The following is a 12,484-nucleotide window of genomic DNA, read 5'->3' as shown; positions in this document are numbered from 1 at the left end:
CAGCCCCACCCATGATGACTGGGCACCCACCCAGGGCCTGGCTCCCCACCACTCCAGAGCCCTCCAGCAAGCAGCAGATGGCAGCAGGTGGGAAAAGCCCTTTACAAACTGTAAAGTGCTGTCCAGATGTGAAGGGTTGGTATCATCCCCTCTAAGCTCCTTGGAGCAGGTGTGACCCCAAATGACTAAACCTTCTTGAACCTCAGTTTCCTCATCTGCCTATCAGGACCTCCCAGGGCTGTTGAAAGGATTAAACAAAATCAGGGAAGTTAAAAGCTCTGCAAGGAGACTTCCGAGGAGAATTTAACTCCTGACATCCCATAAGGCAAAGTCAGGTTGTAACTACCCTCACCCTCTCTCCATTTCCCAGCCCTCGTATCACCTGACCCCACCTGAACACTGGAGGAAGAAATGGGGCTCCACAGAAATGGGTTGTCTGACCTATTCCCCCCATCTCCAGGGGCACCTGAGAACCCTATTTCCAAACCCCATGCAGCAAGGACAGAAAACGACCTCTGCACACCTCAGGTCCTCTCTCCCCACATAACAGTTTTGGCAATGGCAGCTGTCTGCTGACCCACCCAATCCACCCCCACCCCACCCTCCGCCCCAGGCCTCTACCTGAGCCTTGTCTCCTGGTTCCACTGGAGTGGCTGCTTCAGAAGGTGGGGAGGCGGGTGGCAAGCCCTTTCTGGGTGGTGACACACCAGCTGCCAAGAGATAGGAAAGGGGCCCTGAGGCACATAGAGATCCCAGGGTCCCAGGAGGCCCTTCCCCACCCTGGTGTAAGATCTGAGCCATTGCCATCGCCTTTGAGCAGACTGCCCAATGCAGTGAGACAAAAGTAGGACCAGGGGGATGCTCCCAGGGATAGTAATTCTTACTGCACAGGGGCAACAGGAATGGCAATGAAACAGCACAGTGACAGGCCCAGGAGGGTACTCAGCAAGTAGCAGAACGGGGAGCTCCCTCCCACAGGGCATGGGGGTTGAAGAGAAGGACAAGAAGTGGAACCACATGGTGCTGACCCAAAGGTTCTGGAAAATGGGCTGGTTCCCTGGGTGGAAAGAAGCTGCCCTGCCTATGCCCGAGTGGGTAGGGATAGCACAGAACCTAGTAAACTGTCATTAGCACCTACTATACTCAGTGATGAAAATAAAATCCAAAAACTCAAAAGAACTGTATACCACCTAAAAAAGTCAATTTTACTATATGATAGTAACATCTTTAAAAAATAAATTAAAATCCAAATTCCTTACCATGGTCTAAAATAGCATGTGCCAAACGTCAGGTCACAATCCAGAAAAACACTAGCGGAATGCAACCAGCACATTTTAAAAATGAAATAACCTACTGCAGTCGAGTCAATTCCGACTCATAGCAACCCTATAGGACAGAGTAGAGCTCCCCCATAGAGTTTCCGAGGAGCTCCTGGTGGATTTGAACTGCTGACCTCTTGGTTAGCAGCCGTAGCACTTAACCACTATGCAACCAGGGTTTCCAAAAAAATGAAATAGAAGAGAAAATATCTGCATGTATCACATGTTGTCAGGGGAAGAACCGTTTCCTGAAACAGTTTCAGTCACGTATGTGTGCATGAACTTAGAGCAGTGAACTTGGTGGGAAATGTATCTTACCATGAGTCATGGTCAAAAATTTTGGAAGCCAAGCCACCTAATCAAGTCCATGCATAATCCTCTCCCCCCCCCCCATCCTCATCCTCCTTTCCTGCCCACATTCCCCCCTACCTCCCCTGCAGCACACAGGCCCCCCTGCTGCCCCTTTGCCTGGAACGTTCCTCCTCAGATCTTCAGCTGGCTTCCTCCTTCTCCCAGGTCAAGGCTCAGCTCAAGCTCCTCAAAGAGGCCTCCCTGACCGCCCACCTAAAGTAGACTTCCTTCCCCCATTGCTTTTTATCCCATTACTGTTTGGTTTCCTTCCTTGCACTTATCTGAAATTATCTTACTTACTGACTTTTTCCATCTCTCTCCCTCCCCATCCACTAGAATGCAAGCTCTATGAGAGTAGGGACCAAGTCTCTTTTCTCAGCTGTCTCCCCAGCACCTAGTAGAGAGCCTGACACATAGGAGGGGCTCAATAAGTATTTAAGTGAATGAATCAATGCTGGGGGCTGAGGCTACATGGCTGTGAACCAGTCAGAGATGGCCTACAGAGGAAGAGAGATGAGCAATGAAGGTCTTACAACCAGTCTCACGGGTTCACCATGGGGTAGGAGGCTACAAAAGCACCTGGAGTATCAGGGCAGGCTGCATGGAGGAGGCAAAACGTGAGCTGAAGATGAGAGATGAGAAAGGAAGAATCTGCCAGGGGGTGAGGAATGGAGCAGAAAAGTTTCTGGACAGGAGGGTCAGCAAGAGGAAAGGCTTAGCAGTGAAGGAATGTGATGTAGTCAAAGAAGTGCAAGAGATTCATTATGACTACAGGTGTGGTGGGGGTCTGATTTCCAGCCAACGCGCCTCATGGGCAGCCACCACTGTCAGTGAAGGCTGGCCTGTCACTGAACAGGTTTCAGTGGAGCCTCCAGACTAAGAGGGGCTAGGAAGAAAGGCCTGGTGATCCACATCTGAAAATCAAACAGTGAGAACCTTGTGGATCACAAGAGTCCAGTCCACAACCGATCAGGGAGATGGCACAGGACCGGGTGGGATTTCATTCCACTGTGCATGGGGTGGCCATGAGTTAGCGGTAGACTCAACAGCAGCTAACCACAACAGCTGGGGGAGTAAGAGGCTTGATCTAAGGAGGGAGAAGCCAGCAGGGGCCACCCGAGTCCTTAAAAGCTACGAGAATGATGACACCTGCCCTCCCACCTTCTGGGGACAGGTACACTTCTTCCGAGTCCCCAGAATTGAGGGGCTTCCTTTGATCTCATCCCAGTTCCCCGACACGTTATCAGCCTGATGTGCCTGGGGTCACTGGCATCCATGGGGTCTGGTACCAGCTGAACACTCAGCACAGGCTTCTCAGCTGGATCAGGTTCCAAAGGTACCTACCCGCCCCCCTCCCATTGCCATCAAATCAATTCCGACTCAACAACCCTGTAGGACCGAGAGGAACTGCCCACAGGGCTTCCAAGGCTGGAATCTTTATGGAAGCTGACTGTTGCATCTTTCTACTGCGGAGCAGCTGGTGAATTTGAACCACCAACCTTTCAGTTAGCAGCTGAGTGCTTAACCACTATGCAACCAGGTCTCCTTTAAAGGTGCTCAGGCCAGTGAAAATCAAGACTGGCCAAAGTCACTCTTGAGATCCCTCCATTCGCCCAGAAAATACAGGACAGGGGCATCTGGGCACCAGCTTTTCCTCCGGGATTGAAACACGGCGTGGTGTTTTCTTTGGTTGAGCAGCAGACGGAACAAAAATGGTTTGCATTTAGGGGCCAAGCTGTATGAATAGCTGAAACTGTACCTTTATAAGCTGGAACCCCTGCAGGGCAAAGGGGTGCTCCACCTAGTGTTACCCCATCTGACCCTGGGGCACCCAGTGAGGGCCAGGGATGGGCTCAGGCACCACCCAGGTCCCAGAAACGGTGGCCCTGCAGAGAAGAGCTTAGGAGAGAGAGATCTGGGCTTGGCCAAGAGGAACCCTCAGGGAGGCAAGATGGAAGTGTGATTTAAGTAAGAAAGCTTAACTCCAAAGACATAAAGAAGTAATAATAATTCTAACATTGGGCCCTTGATAAAGGCCAGATGTTTATACATTTCCTTGTTTATTCCTCACATCAACCGTGTGAGGTGGACACCTGTCTTATCCCCATTGCATAGGGAAACTGAGGCAGAGTGGTTAAGTAACTGGCCCACGATCACCCAAACAGCAAACAGCAGAGCCAAAATTGAGTCCGTGTTCCTAACCCCTACCCTAGACTTCTCCCACCAAGACTCTGTGGTCCAGAAATACATTTTTTTAATTTCTATTAAAATACATATAATCTTATTTGTTCAATTATAATATTAATCCCTAGTGTTATATCAAGGGGGTGTAATAGGTTATTGTGATTTTTAATGGTTTTTTCCTATGTTCTAAATTTTCTGCAGAAGCATGTTTTACTCTCAGGAAGAAAACAAGACCGATTTCATAAAACACCTTTTTTAAGAGCTAGGCTGGTGTTGAGAGTAGAGGCAGGAAGTAGGGCTAAAAAGGGACAGGAGTAAGGCAAGTCTCCCACCCCCTCAGAACCTGTGGACAGCAGAGACCCAGGAGGGTCAGGACACTGGGATTCTTGTCCAAGCTGTTGAGCTTTTCTGCTGTGTGACCTTGGACTCCTTGCTTCCTCTCTCTGGGCCTCTCTTGCTTTCCTCTCTGCAGAATGAAAGGGGGAGGCCCAGCTGCCTCCAGGAAAGGTTCCTGCATCTGTCAGCTCTAGGTGGCTTTGGAGCCCCACCCATATCCCCTAGCCTGACAGTTCTCAGACTTGAAGGTCACATTTAAGGGAAGACAGCCCTACAGGGCCACTTCCCCACTGGAGGGCAAAAACCAGGGAAGTGTCTGCAAACAGGAAGTAAGGGTGGGTGCCAGGGAGATGAACTCACAGACAGCAGATGAACTGAACCTGTTTTATCTCCTCTGACCTTATCTTGTTCATTTATTGCTTTACGTGTGTGTGTATGTATGAAAATATATATAACAAAACATATGCCAACTCAACAATTTCTGTGTGTACAATCCAGTGACACTGATTACATTCTTCAAGTTGGGCAACCATTCTCACTATCCTTTTTCAAGCCGTTCCATCATTAACATAACCTCAGTGTGGCTCACATGTTTACCATCTGCTGCCCCTGGGAGACTCTGAGCACCATAAGGGCAGGGATGGTGGTCACAGCTGTATCTCGGCGGTCTAGCCCAGTACCCTGAACAAGACAGGCACTCCACAAATATCTCAATGGCTGAATCAATGGCTAAGTGAATGACTGATATGCTGCCTCCCCAGCTGCCTGTTTGTAGCTCAGAAAAAGAGTAGCAAACCTCCCAGAGCCTCCATCCCTGAAGGGCTAGGCACCCCCTCACCTTGGCCAAGGCTGGAAAAGTGGTTGTAATACTGCGACACGTAGGTCATGATGCTGAGGCAGTCGGGGACTCTCATGGAGACCATGTCATTGGGGTCCAGAAGAGCAGGGATCCCCAGCTCCTTCTCGGCCACCTCGAAGGCCTGGTGCGAGAAGGTAGAGGGATGGGGATGGGGCAGAAACAACCACAGCAGGAAGAGGAGGAGGCAGTGTGAGTGGGTGCCCCCTGCTGAAGCCCAGCTCCCACCAGAAGGATGAGGGGGACCAGCGGCAGGGGCAACTATGGGCTCCCTCAGCTCTCACCCACCCTGAGCCCAACAAGATGGGCTGGGGAAGGAGGAGCCTGGAGCTCAAGGTGTGGGGGAGGGGCAGCCGGGGCTTTCTCCCAGCCCCCAGCCCGGTCACCTACAGGCAAGGGCAGCTCCCAGGGGTGCTGGGTCCAGCAGCCCCTGCCTCAGCAACTACCCTGCAGGACCCACACCTTGCACACACATGCGTGCGTGCGCACACACCCACCCACACACCCACACCCCCCCCCCCCCCCCACACACACACCCGCTTTTGGGCTTCCATCTGTCAGGGGACTTACCAAGCGGTTATTCTCAAAAACATTGTCCTTGGAAAGTGAATCGAAATCTCTGCAAGAGGCAAAAGAGAGAAGGATAAGTCAGAAGGAGGACCTGTGAGCAGGGGCTGTGGCAGGGCTGTGGGGTCAGGACAGAGCACAATAGAGGTGGTATCAACCTGGCCAGCAGCAGCCTCAGCAGGGGGAGGGATCTGTGGGCGGCAGAGGAAGAAACTGAGGCAACAAGCACTTGCTCAAAACTGGGGCCACTTGCAGGAACAGGATGAGCTCATGGCCCCTGGAGGCATTCAAGCAGAGGGGGCGGAGCTCAAGCCTAAACTTTCAAGTTTAGACTCTAGGATTCTAGCTGCCTTTCCATGGAAGCCAGCGCCTGGGCTCTAGGTCAGTGGCAAACACAAAACTAAGCCCACGACTAACCCAGTGCCGTGCAGTCGATTACAACTCATAGCGACCCTATACGACAGAGTAGAACTGCCCCAAAAAGCTTCCAAGGAGCGCCTGGCAGATTCGAACTGCCAACCCTTTGGTTAGCAGCAGTGGCACTTAACCACTACGCCACCAGGGTTTCCACGCCCACGACTAGTGCTTGTAATAAGAGGGGCATCTGATTGTTGACCTCACATCGGGCACTGCTGAGCTCCTCTCCTGCATTCATTTTACTGTCACAGCAACTCTATTTACCCCATGTTACAGATGAGGACACTGAGGCCCAGGGAGGGGAAACCAGCCAGGCTGGGAACTGAAATTCTGGCCCTCCACTGCAGGTCACAGTCCCGGAGGAGCCGCGACGATTCAAAAAATCCCCAACAGAGCCCCGACCAGAGATGAATGTATTCCTTTTAATGGGGCCAGGAATAGAAGAACAAGTTTGAACCAGACTGGAACTCGTACATATTCCAGACTGCTGGCACTGAACGGCTGGCTGACCCCGCCGGTGACATCTTCCCTTGGGGGAGCAGGAAGGGGTTCTGGGATTCTAAGCCAGGACAGGTGAGAGGAGGCAGGGCCTGGAAAGGGGGGTTCCCTGGGGATGGGACAGCTGGCAGGCCTGCTGGCTTTATTTATCCCCCTCCTCCCCCTCCCCACGCTAGGTTACTGGAGTGGCTGACACCAGCAGAGGCAGCCCAGCCTCCCTCCCAGCAGCCTCCAGGGTGCACGGCACAGCTTTGCCTTCTACGGCTAAAATCGTAGCCTCGACTGCCTAGGATGGGTGGGTCCAAAGCAGTAGCGGACAGTGTCTCCAAGGCCCAGGGCCCAGGCCCTGCTCTTCCTGGCTGGTATGACCTTGGGGAGGTCAGCGGTCCTTCCAGCCCTCTGTAAACTGGGGAAGGCACCAGTACCCCCTCCCAGACTGGTGGAGAGGACAGAGTTGAGGCCTCACAGATATGAGGACGTGGGGCAAGCACCACCCCCTCCTCCCAGCCTCTACCCCTAACATTTTCTCAGGCCGAGTCTCAGTACAATGAACCTTGGGCAAAGGCAGGCAAGGGCAGCCTGGGAACCTCTGAAGGAGTCTGGCACCGCAAGTCTGGGTGGACTGGGGAGACAGGAGGAGATGGAACTCTGTGTGAGTGTCAGCCCCCTTTTTGCCATACCTGGCCGAGCCCCTTTCTTCTCCCCCAGCTGCCTCACTGACTCCCCACTGAGCAGCCTAGGCCTGGACTACCCCAAGGCTGGCCTTGGCCCTCAGCAGTGAAAAGAGCCCGGACCCTTGACTCTAGCCACCCCAATTCCCCATCACCCCCGGCTGGATTTCTGTTTTACCTTCAACCCCGCCTCTCACCTCTGGTCCCCCACAGCTGTCCTGGGGAAGGAAGGATCATGGAAGGAGGTGCTGTTTAGAATGCACTCTGGGCCAGGTTGACTAGGTTCAAAGCCCTGCTTTGCCACTGAGAGTGTGACCCACAGCAAGTTAGTTAACCTCTCCAAGCCTCAGGCTCCGGATCAGGGGAGCTATGTGGGGGGAAGAGAAGAGGAAACACCAGCCCAGCCCCCAACAAAGGCTGGTTCTGAGCTTAAATGAGACAAAATCAACATATCTCTGCCCCTTTACTCCAGTCTCCCCAGCAGTGCTCCTAGACGGCCAGGGTCATATTTTGTTTGCCCTGTGCCCCTGGCACTCCACACAGTTCCTGGTACTTAGACAAAAACCAAAAACCCACTGCTGGAGAGTCGATTCCAACTCACAGCAACCCTAGAGGACAGAGCAGAACTGCCCCATAGGGTTTCCAAGGCTGTAATCTTTACAGAAGCAGACTGCCACATCTTTCTCCTGTGGGGCAGCTGGTAGGTTTGAACCACCAACCTTTTGGTTAGCAGCCAAGCGCTTTAACCACTGCACCACCAGGGCTCCTTAGTAGGCACTCCCTAAGTGTTTGCTGAATGAATAAATGTTGAAAACCATGTGAAAACTGCATAAGTCTCTGGGAAACTACAATTCGTTTTCCTCCAACTTCTTCCCCACCCCGACCTCAGTCCCTAAACAACATCTAGCCTTTGGTAGCTCACATTATTTTTTGAGAATTTTCAAAAGGAGGGAAGTTCTTTTTGGCTCTGGGGGAAATGAAAGACACAAAACAAAACCAACAAACTCCCTTTAAAAGAGCTGGAAGAGCACAGGGAGTCCTTGGGTGGCACAAATGGTTAACATGTTTGGCTGCTAACTGAAAGGTTGGAGGTTCGAGTCTATTCAGAGGAGCCTCAGAATAAAGGCCTGGTGATGTGTTTCCGAAAAATCAGCCATTGGAAACCCTATGGAGCACGGTTCTACTCTGACACACATGGGGTCCTCAGGAGTCGTAATCAACTCCTTGGCAACAGGTACTGGTAAAGGTCATACACATAGATACCAGGATATGCGGGGAGGAACATGGACCAGCCCCTCACCACCAAAGCAGGATATTCCCCAGCAGAGGCCTAGGCTACCACTGGGTTCAACTGTGCAGGGCCCACAGCTCCAGGAGCTTGAGAGGGGGTCTTGCTTGCCCCACTTTCATGGAGATCCTCTCCTACCCATCTGTAAGGCCCGCCCTATGCCTTATGGGAGACCTGGGCCTCAGTGGCTCTCCTGCACAATGAGCTGGCAGCCCAGGCGCTGCCCTGCCTTGCAATGAATGCCTGGACACGATTCTGGCTTTCCTCTCAGGAGGGGAGCCACACTTTCCTCCATGCCTCCTGTGGCCACACCGCTCCCTTGCTTAAAACCCACAGGGCTCCCTTGCAGTGAGTGGACATAGCCACCTCCTTGGTCAACAAAAAATGTCATGAGGAATCTGGCCAGCAGCACCTCCTGACCCTCCCTGCCTGGCGCAACCCACTCCAGCAGCACTGCCTGAGGCTCCACATACCTCACACCTCTGCACCTCTGCTCAGGTGGTCCCTCTGCCCAGAATGCCCCTCACCTAACCACTGCCGTATCATTGAAGACTCTGTTCTCCCTTGGGAAGCCTTCCCAGCCTGGCCCTCTGAGACAGCACTTATCACATGGAATTATCATCACTGTTGATGCACCTGCTTCCTCACACAGACTGTGGGAGACTGTGTGGGGTTTCTGTCTGCTTGTTACCTTGGTGGGTATCTCCATTACCAGGCTCAGTGTCCAGCACAGAGTAGTAACTCTACAATAAATAGTTGTTGAATAAACAAAGAAACAAAACACTCTCATCACTCACCCCCTCTACTGCCTAATACTACTACTTAACAATAACTAATGCTAACTGAACACTTATTATTATCTCATTGAGTCCTCACAACAGCTCTTTGAGGTAGGTCTTATTGTGATCAACCCTACTCTACAGATGAGGAAACTGATGCCTGGAGGGACACAGTCATTTACCCAAGGTCACACACCTGGGATATGGAGAGGCTGAACACCAACCAGGCAGCCTGCACTATGATGCCAACAGGCTCAGGTACACCAAATGGCTCAGCTTGACACCCAAGTCCCTTCATACACTGGCCCTGTCCCCTGCCTCCTGCCTCACTGCCTGCTCCCCAGCCAAACCAAAGCCTCCTTGAGCCCTCCACTCCATTCCAACCCAAGGATCCAATCCCAGTACTCACACCCCTAAAACCTCCCTCAGGGCCCGACCCACACCACCCACAGCTATTGTACCAACCAAAAACAAAAACCAGCACCATCAAATCCCTGAGGCAATCCTTCCCGTCTGTCCCTCCTTTATCAAAGCCCTTCCCAGGCTGCTGTCTAGCAGGCAAAGACACAGACTCAGAGCCCTGGGAAGGGCATTCCAGACAGGGGCGCCGTCAGTAAGGGAGGCGAGGACCATGACTCCTGCCTCAATTTGCAGATGAGAGGCCTGAAGCCCAAGGAATGGTGGGCACCAGACAAGCATTCACTCAATTTTATAAAGGAATGAATGAATGAAAGGAAGAGGTTCCAGGGCCCAAGAGAGGAGCTGAGATAGATGCCACAAGTCAGCTGCTCTGGGCTCTGAATAAATTTTCTCAAGAGAACCTCAATGGGCAGTTCGAGGAGGAAAGAACAATTTCACAGTCTGAAGCAGCTGGTTGCAGTTTGTTCCCAAGGCCACTAAGCCCCATTTTTCTTCCCTGACACATCACCTTCCTGCCTCACTGAGAAGGGTTGGAGGCACACACCTGGGGAGGCGGGTCTGCGTCCTAACTTGAGGGGAGGGGGTGTACATTCATGCATCCAACAATTGTTAACTAGGGTCTCTGCCAAGTACCGTGCTCGTGTCCTGTAGACAACGATCTCCCTGGGAATCAGACGTGAGGGTTCACTGTAATCACAGAGCAAGGGGGTGCCCACAGAGTGAGCAGGCCTCAATGCCCCGGGGAGGGCCAGCAGCCCTAGGGGGAGCCTCGTGTCCCTGTTTGAGAGGAGAAGCTCAAGGAGTTGGGGGGCTGCGTTCCTGGGGCGGAAAGTCTCCTGTGGGCGGGGTCAGCGCCCCTAGGCTGAGGGCACCAGCAAGGGCTCCGGTGCAGAGTTCCAGCGGGCGGGGTCAGAGGCTTAGTGGGGCGGCGAGGGGGCCCTGGGTTGGGGTCTCAGTGACCCGCGGGGCGTTCCGCGTCGGCCGGTAGGGTCGGCGTCTCCGTCTCCGTCTCCGTCTCCGGGGGGTGGTGCCTGTCACCGCCCGGCGCCGCGTCACTGAGAGGGGCGGGGGTCCCCAGCCCGGGCCCGCGCCGCCCGCCCGCCCTCGAGCACTCACAGCAGGTCAGGCCGGTGGCGGTGCAGGATGGCGCAGAAGGCCAGGCCGTCCCGGAAGGAGGTGCTCAGGTCGCGGATGTCCACGCCGCGGTAGCCCTCGCACTGGCGGCGGCACCAGGCCAGCAGCGCGCCCCGCGGCCCCGCCATGGCTGCGCGGGGCTCGGCCCGGCTCCGGGCGCCCCGGGCTCAGGCCTCGCGCGCGGGCTCCGGGCTCCGGGCTCGGGCTGCGGCTCCGCGCGGCGCTCAGGGCCGATTTCCGGCTGCGGCTCGGCGCGGCCCTGCCCGGCACGCTGGGAGCTCCGGGCGCCGACCTGCGGCCGTGGGAGAGGCGGGAGGAGGCGGGGCCGCGCTCGGGGCCCGGGCTCGCTCCCTGTGCGCCCGCCCGGACCTGCCCGAGCAGCCGCGGGCGGCCGCTTACTCACCGCCGCCCGCTCCCCTCATTGTGGGCCGGCCGTCGGCGCAGCGCGGGCAGCCCTCCAGCCGGCCGCCACGCCCGCGCGAGGCCCGCCCGCCGCCGCCGCCGGGGAGCGGAGGGGGCGGTGACCTGGGCCCCACCCAGCGGTGGCTCCGCCCCTAGGCGCGGACCCCCACAAAGGGAATGACACCCACAGCCCCTCCCTCGAGGATCCCAGTCACCCCTTCCCCTCGATCATTCCCTTTCCCTTAAAGAACTCTGGGACTGCCCCTCCAGTCCCCTCACCCACCGCAAACTAGCCTCTCCGCGCATAACTTCCTCCACCCACACCACCTGCACCACCACCCTGCCCACCTGGAACTCTCCTCCCCTCGGAAAGAGGCACCTCCCTCTTTCTACCGTCCTGCCTCTTTCCTCTTCTTTGGCCTCAAACCAAACCCATTGCTGTCCAGCCGATTCTGACTCAAATCGACCCTAGAGGACAGAGCGTAACTGCCCCATAGAGTTTCCAAGGCTGTAATCTTTAGGAGAGCCACATCTTCCTCCTGCGGAGCGGCTGGTGGGTGGTGGGTTTGAACCGCTGACCTTTTGGTTCGCTGCTGAACGTGTAACCGCTGTGCCACCCGGGCTCCCTGTTTGGCCTAAAAGGACCCGCGAATTCCCCATACTAACTTCTCTAATCGTCCCACACACACACACACACACACACACACACACACACACACACACACACCCCGCTGAGGCCTGAAGCTTTGGGGAGGCATTTTCCCTCACTTCAGGTACTTCCCCTGCAGAACCCCCTAGGGACGCCAGTTGGCCTCATTCTTTCTCACCACTCCACAACACCCTGGTCGTTTCCTCTTCCACAGTCTCCTCCCCTCGTAGCCTGTCAGGGAGATTCTATGCCATCCCCTCCCTCCTAGCGTCAGTCCCTTGTCCACTCAGTGATGTATTCAGCATCTGCCATCACAGACCCTGACAACCACCAAGTCGTACAGAAATCTCCTCACACCGTGTGTAGCCTCAGGGAATTGCCCCCATCCCACTGAGGCCTTGGTCCCCTTAGGCCCTGACTAGAGTGGTGGTGGGTGGGGCTCCCCCAGGACCAATGGGAAGCAGACCCCAGTCTGGTGGAGGAGGGCACTGGGGGGCCTTAAACTGGCCTTGGAACCTACCCAGCCTCATTCTCTACAACCTTTCCCCTCACCCACACACACACCCCTTCCCTACCTCTCCACCAGAAGCCTATCCTGACTTTCCAGGCCGAT

At 54.8% G+C, this 12,484-nt stretch overlaps 1 protein-coding gene across 3 annotated transcripts in view; it reads right to left on the bottom strand.

Annotated features, from left to right (window-relative positions):
* Positions 1–11,277, bottom strand: part of MICALL1 (MICAL like 1) — a 41,454-nt gene extending 30,177 nt beyond the window's left edge. Inside the window, exons 1-4 of one of the 3 annotated variants that reach the window (XM_049884407.1) lie at positions 10,803–11,277; positions 5,617–5,665; positions 5,029–5,170; positions 622–710 (exon numbers count right to left, since the gene is read on the bottom strand). In XM_049884407.1, the coding sequence (XP_049740364.1) occupies positions 622–710; positions 5,029–5,170; positions 5,617–5,665; positions 10,803–10,948 (426 nt within the window). In that variant the 5' untranslated portion in view covers positions 10,949–11,277. The remainder of the gene's footprint in view (positions 1–621; positions 711–5,028; positions 5,171–5,616; positions 5,666–10,802) is intronic. The other 2 variants (XM_049884406.1, XM_049884405.1) reach the window with 2 other exon arrangements.
* Positions 11,278–12,484: the final 1,207 nt, after the last annotated feature.

This window comes from Elephas maximus, chromosome 4 (assembly GCF_024166365.1).
Source record: "Elephas maximus indicus isolate mEleMax1 chromosome 4, mEleMax1 primary haplotype, whole genome shotgun sequence".
In the NCBI taxonomy this organism is placed as follows: Eukaryota; Metazoa; Chordata; class Mammalia; order Proboscidea; family Elephantidae; genus Elephas; species Elephas maximus.
The sequence above is the reverse complement of the archived record's forward strand: the minus strand, read 5'-3'. Positions and strand labels throughout refer to the sequence as shown.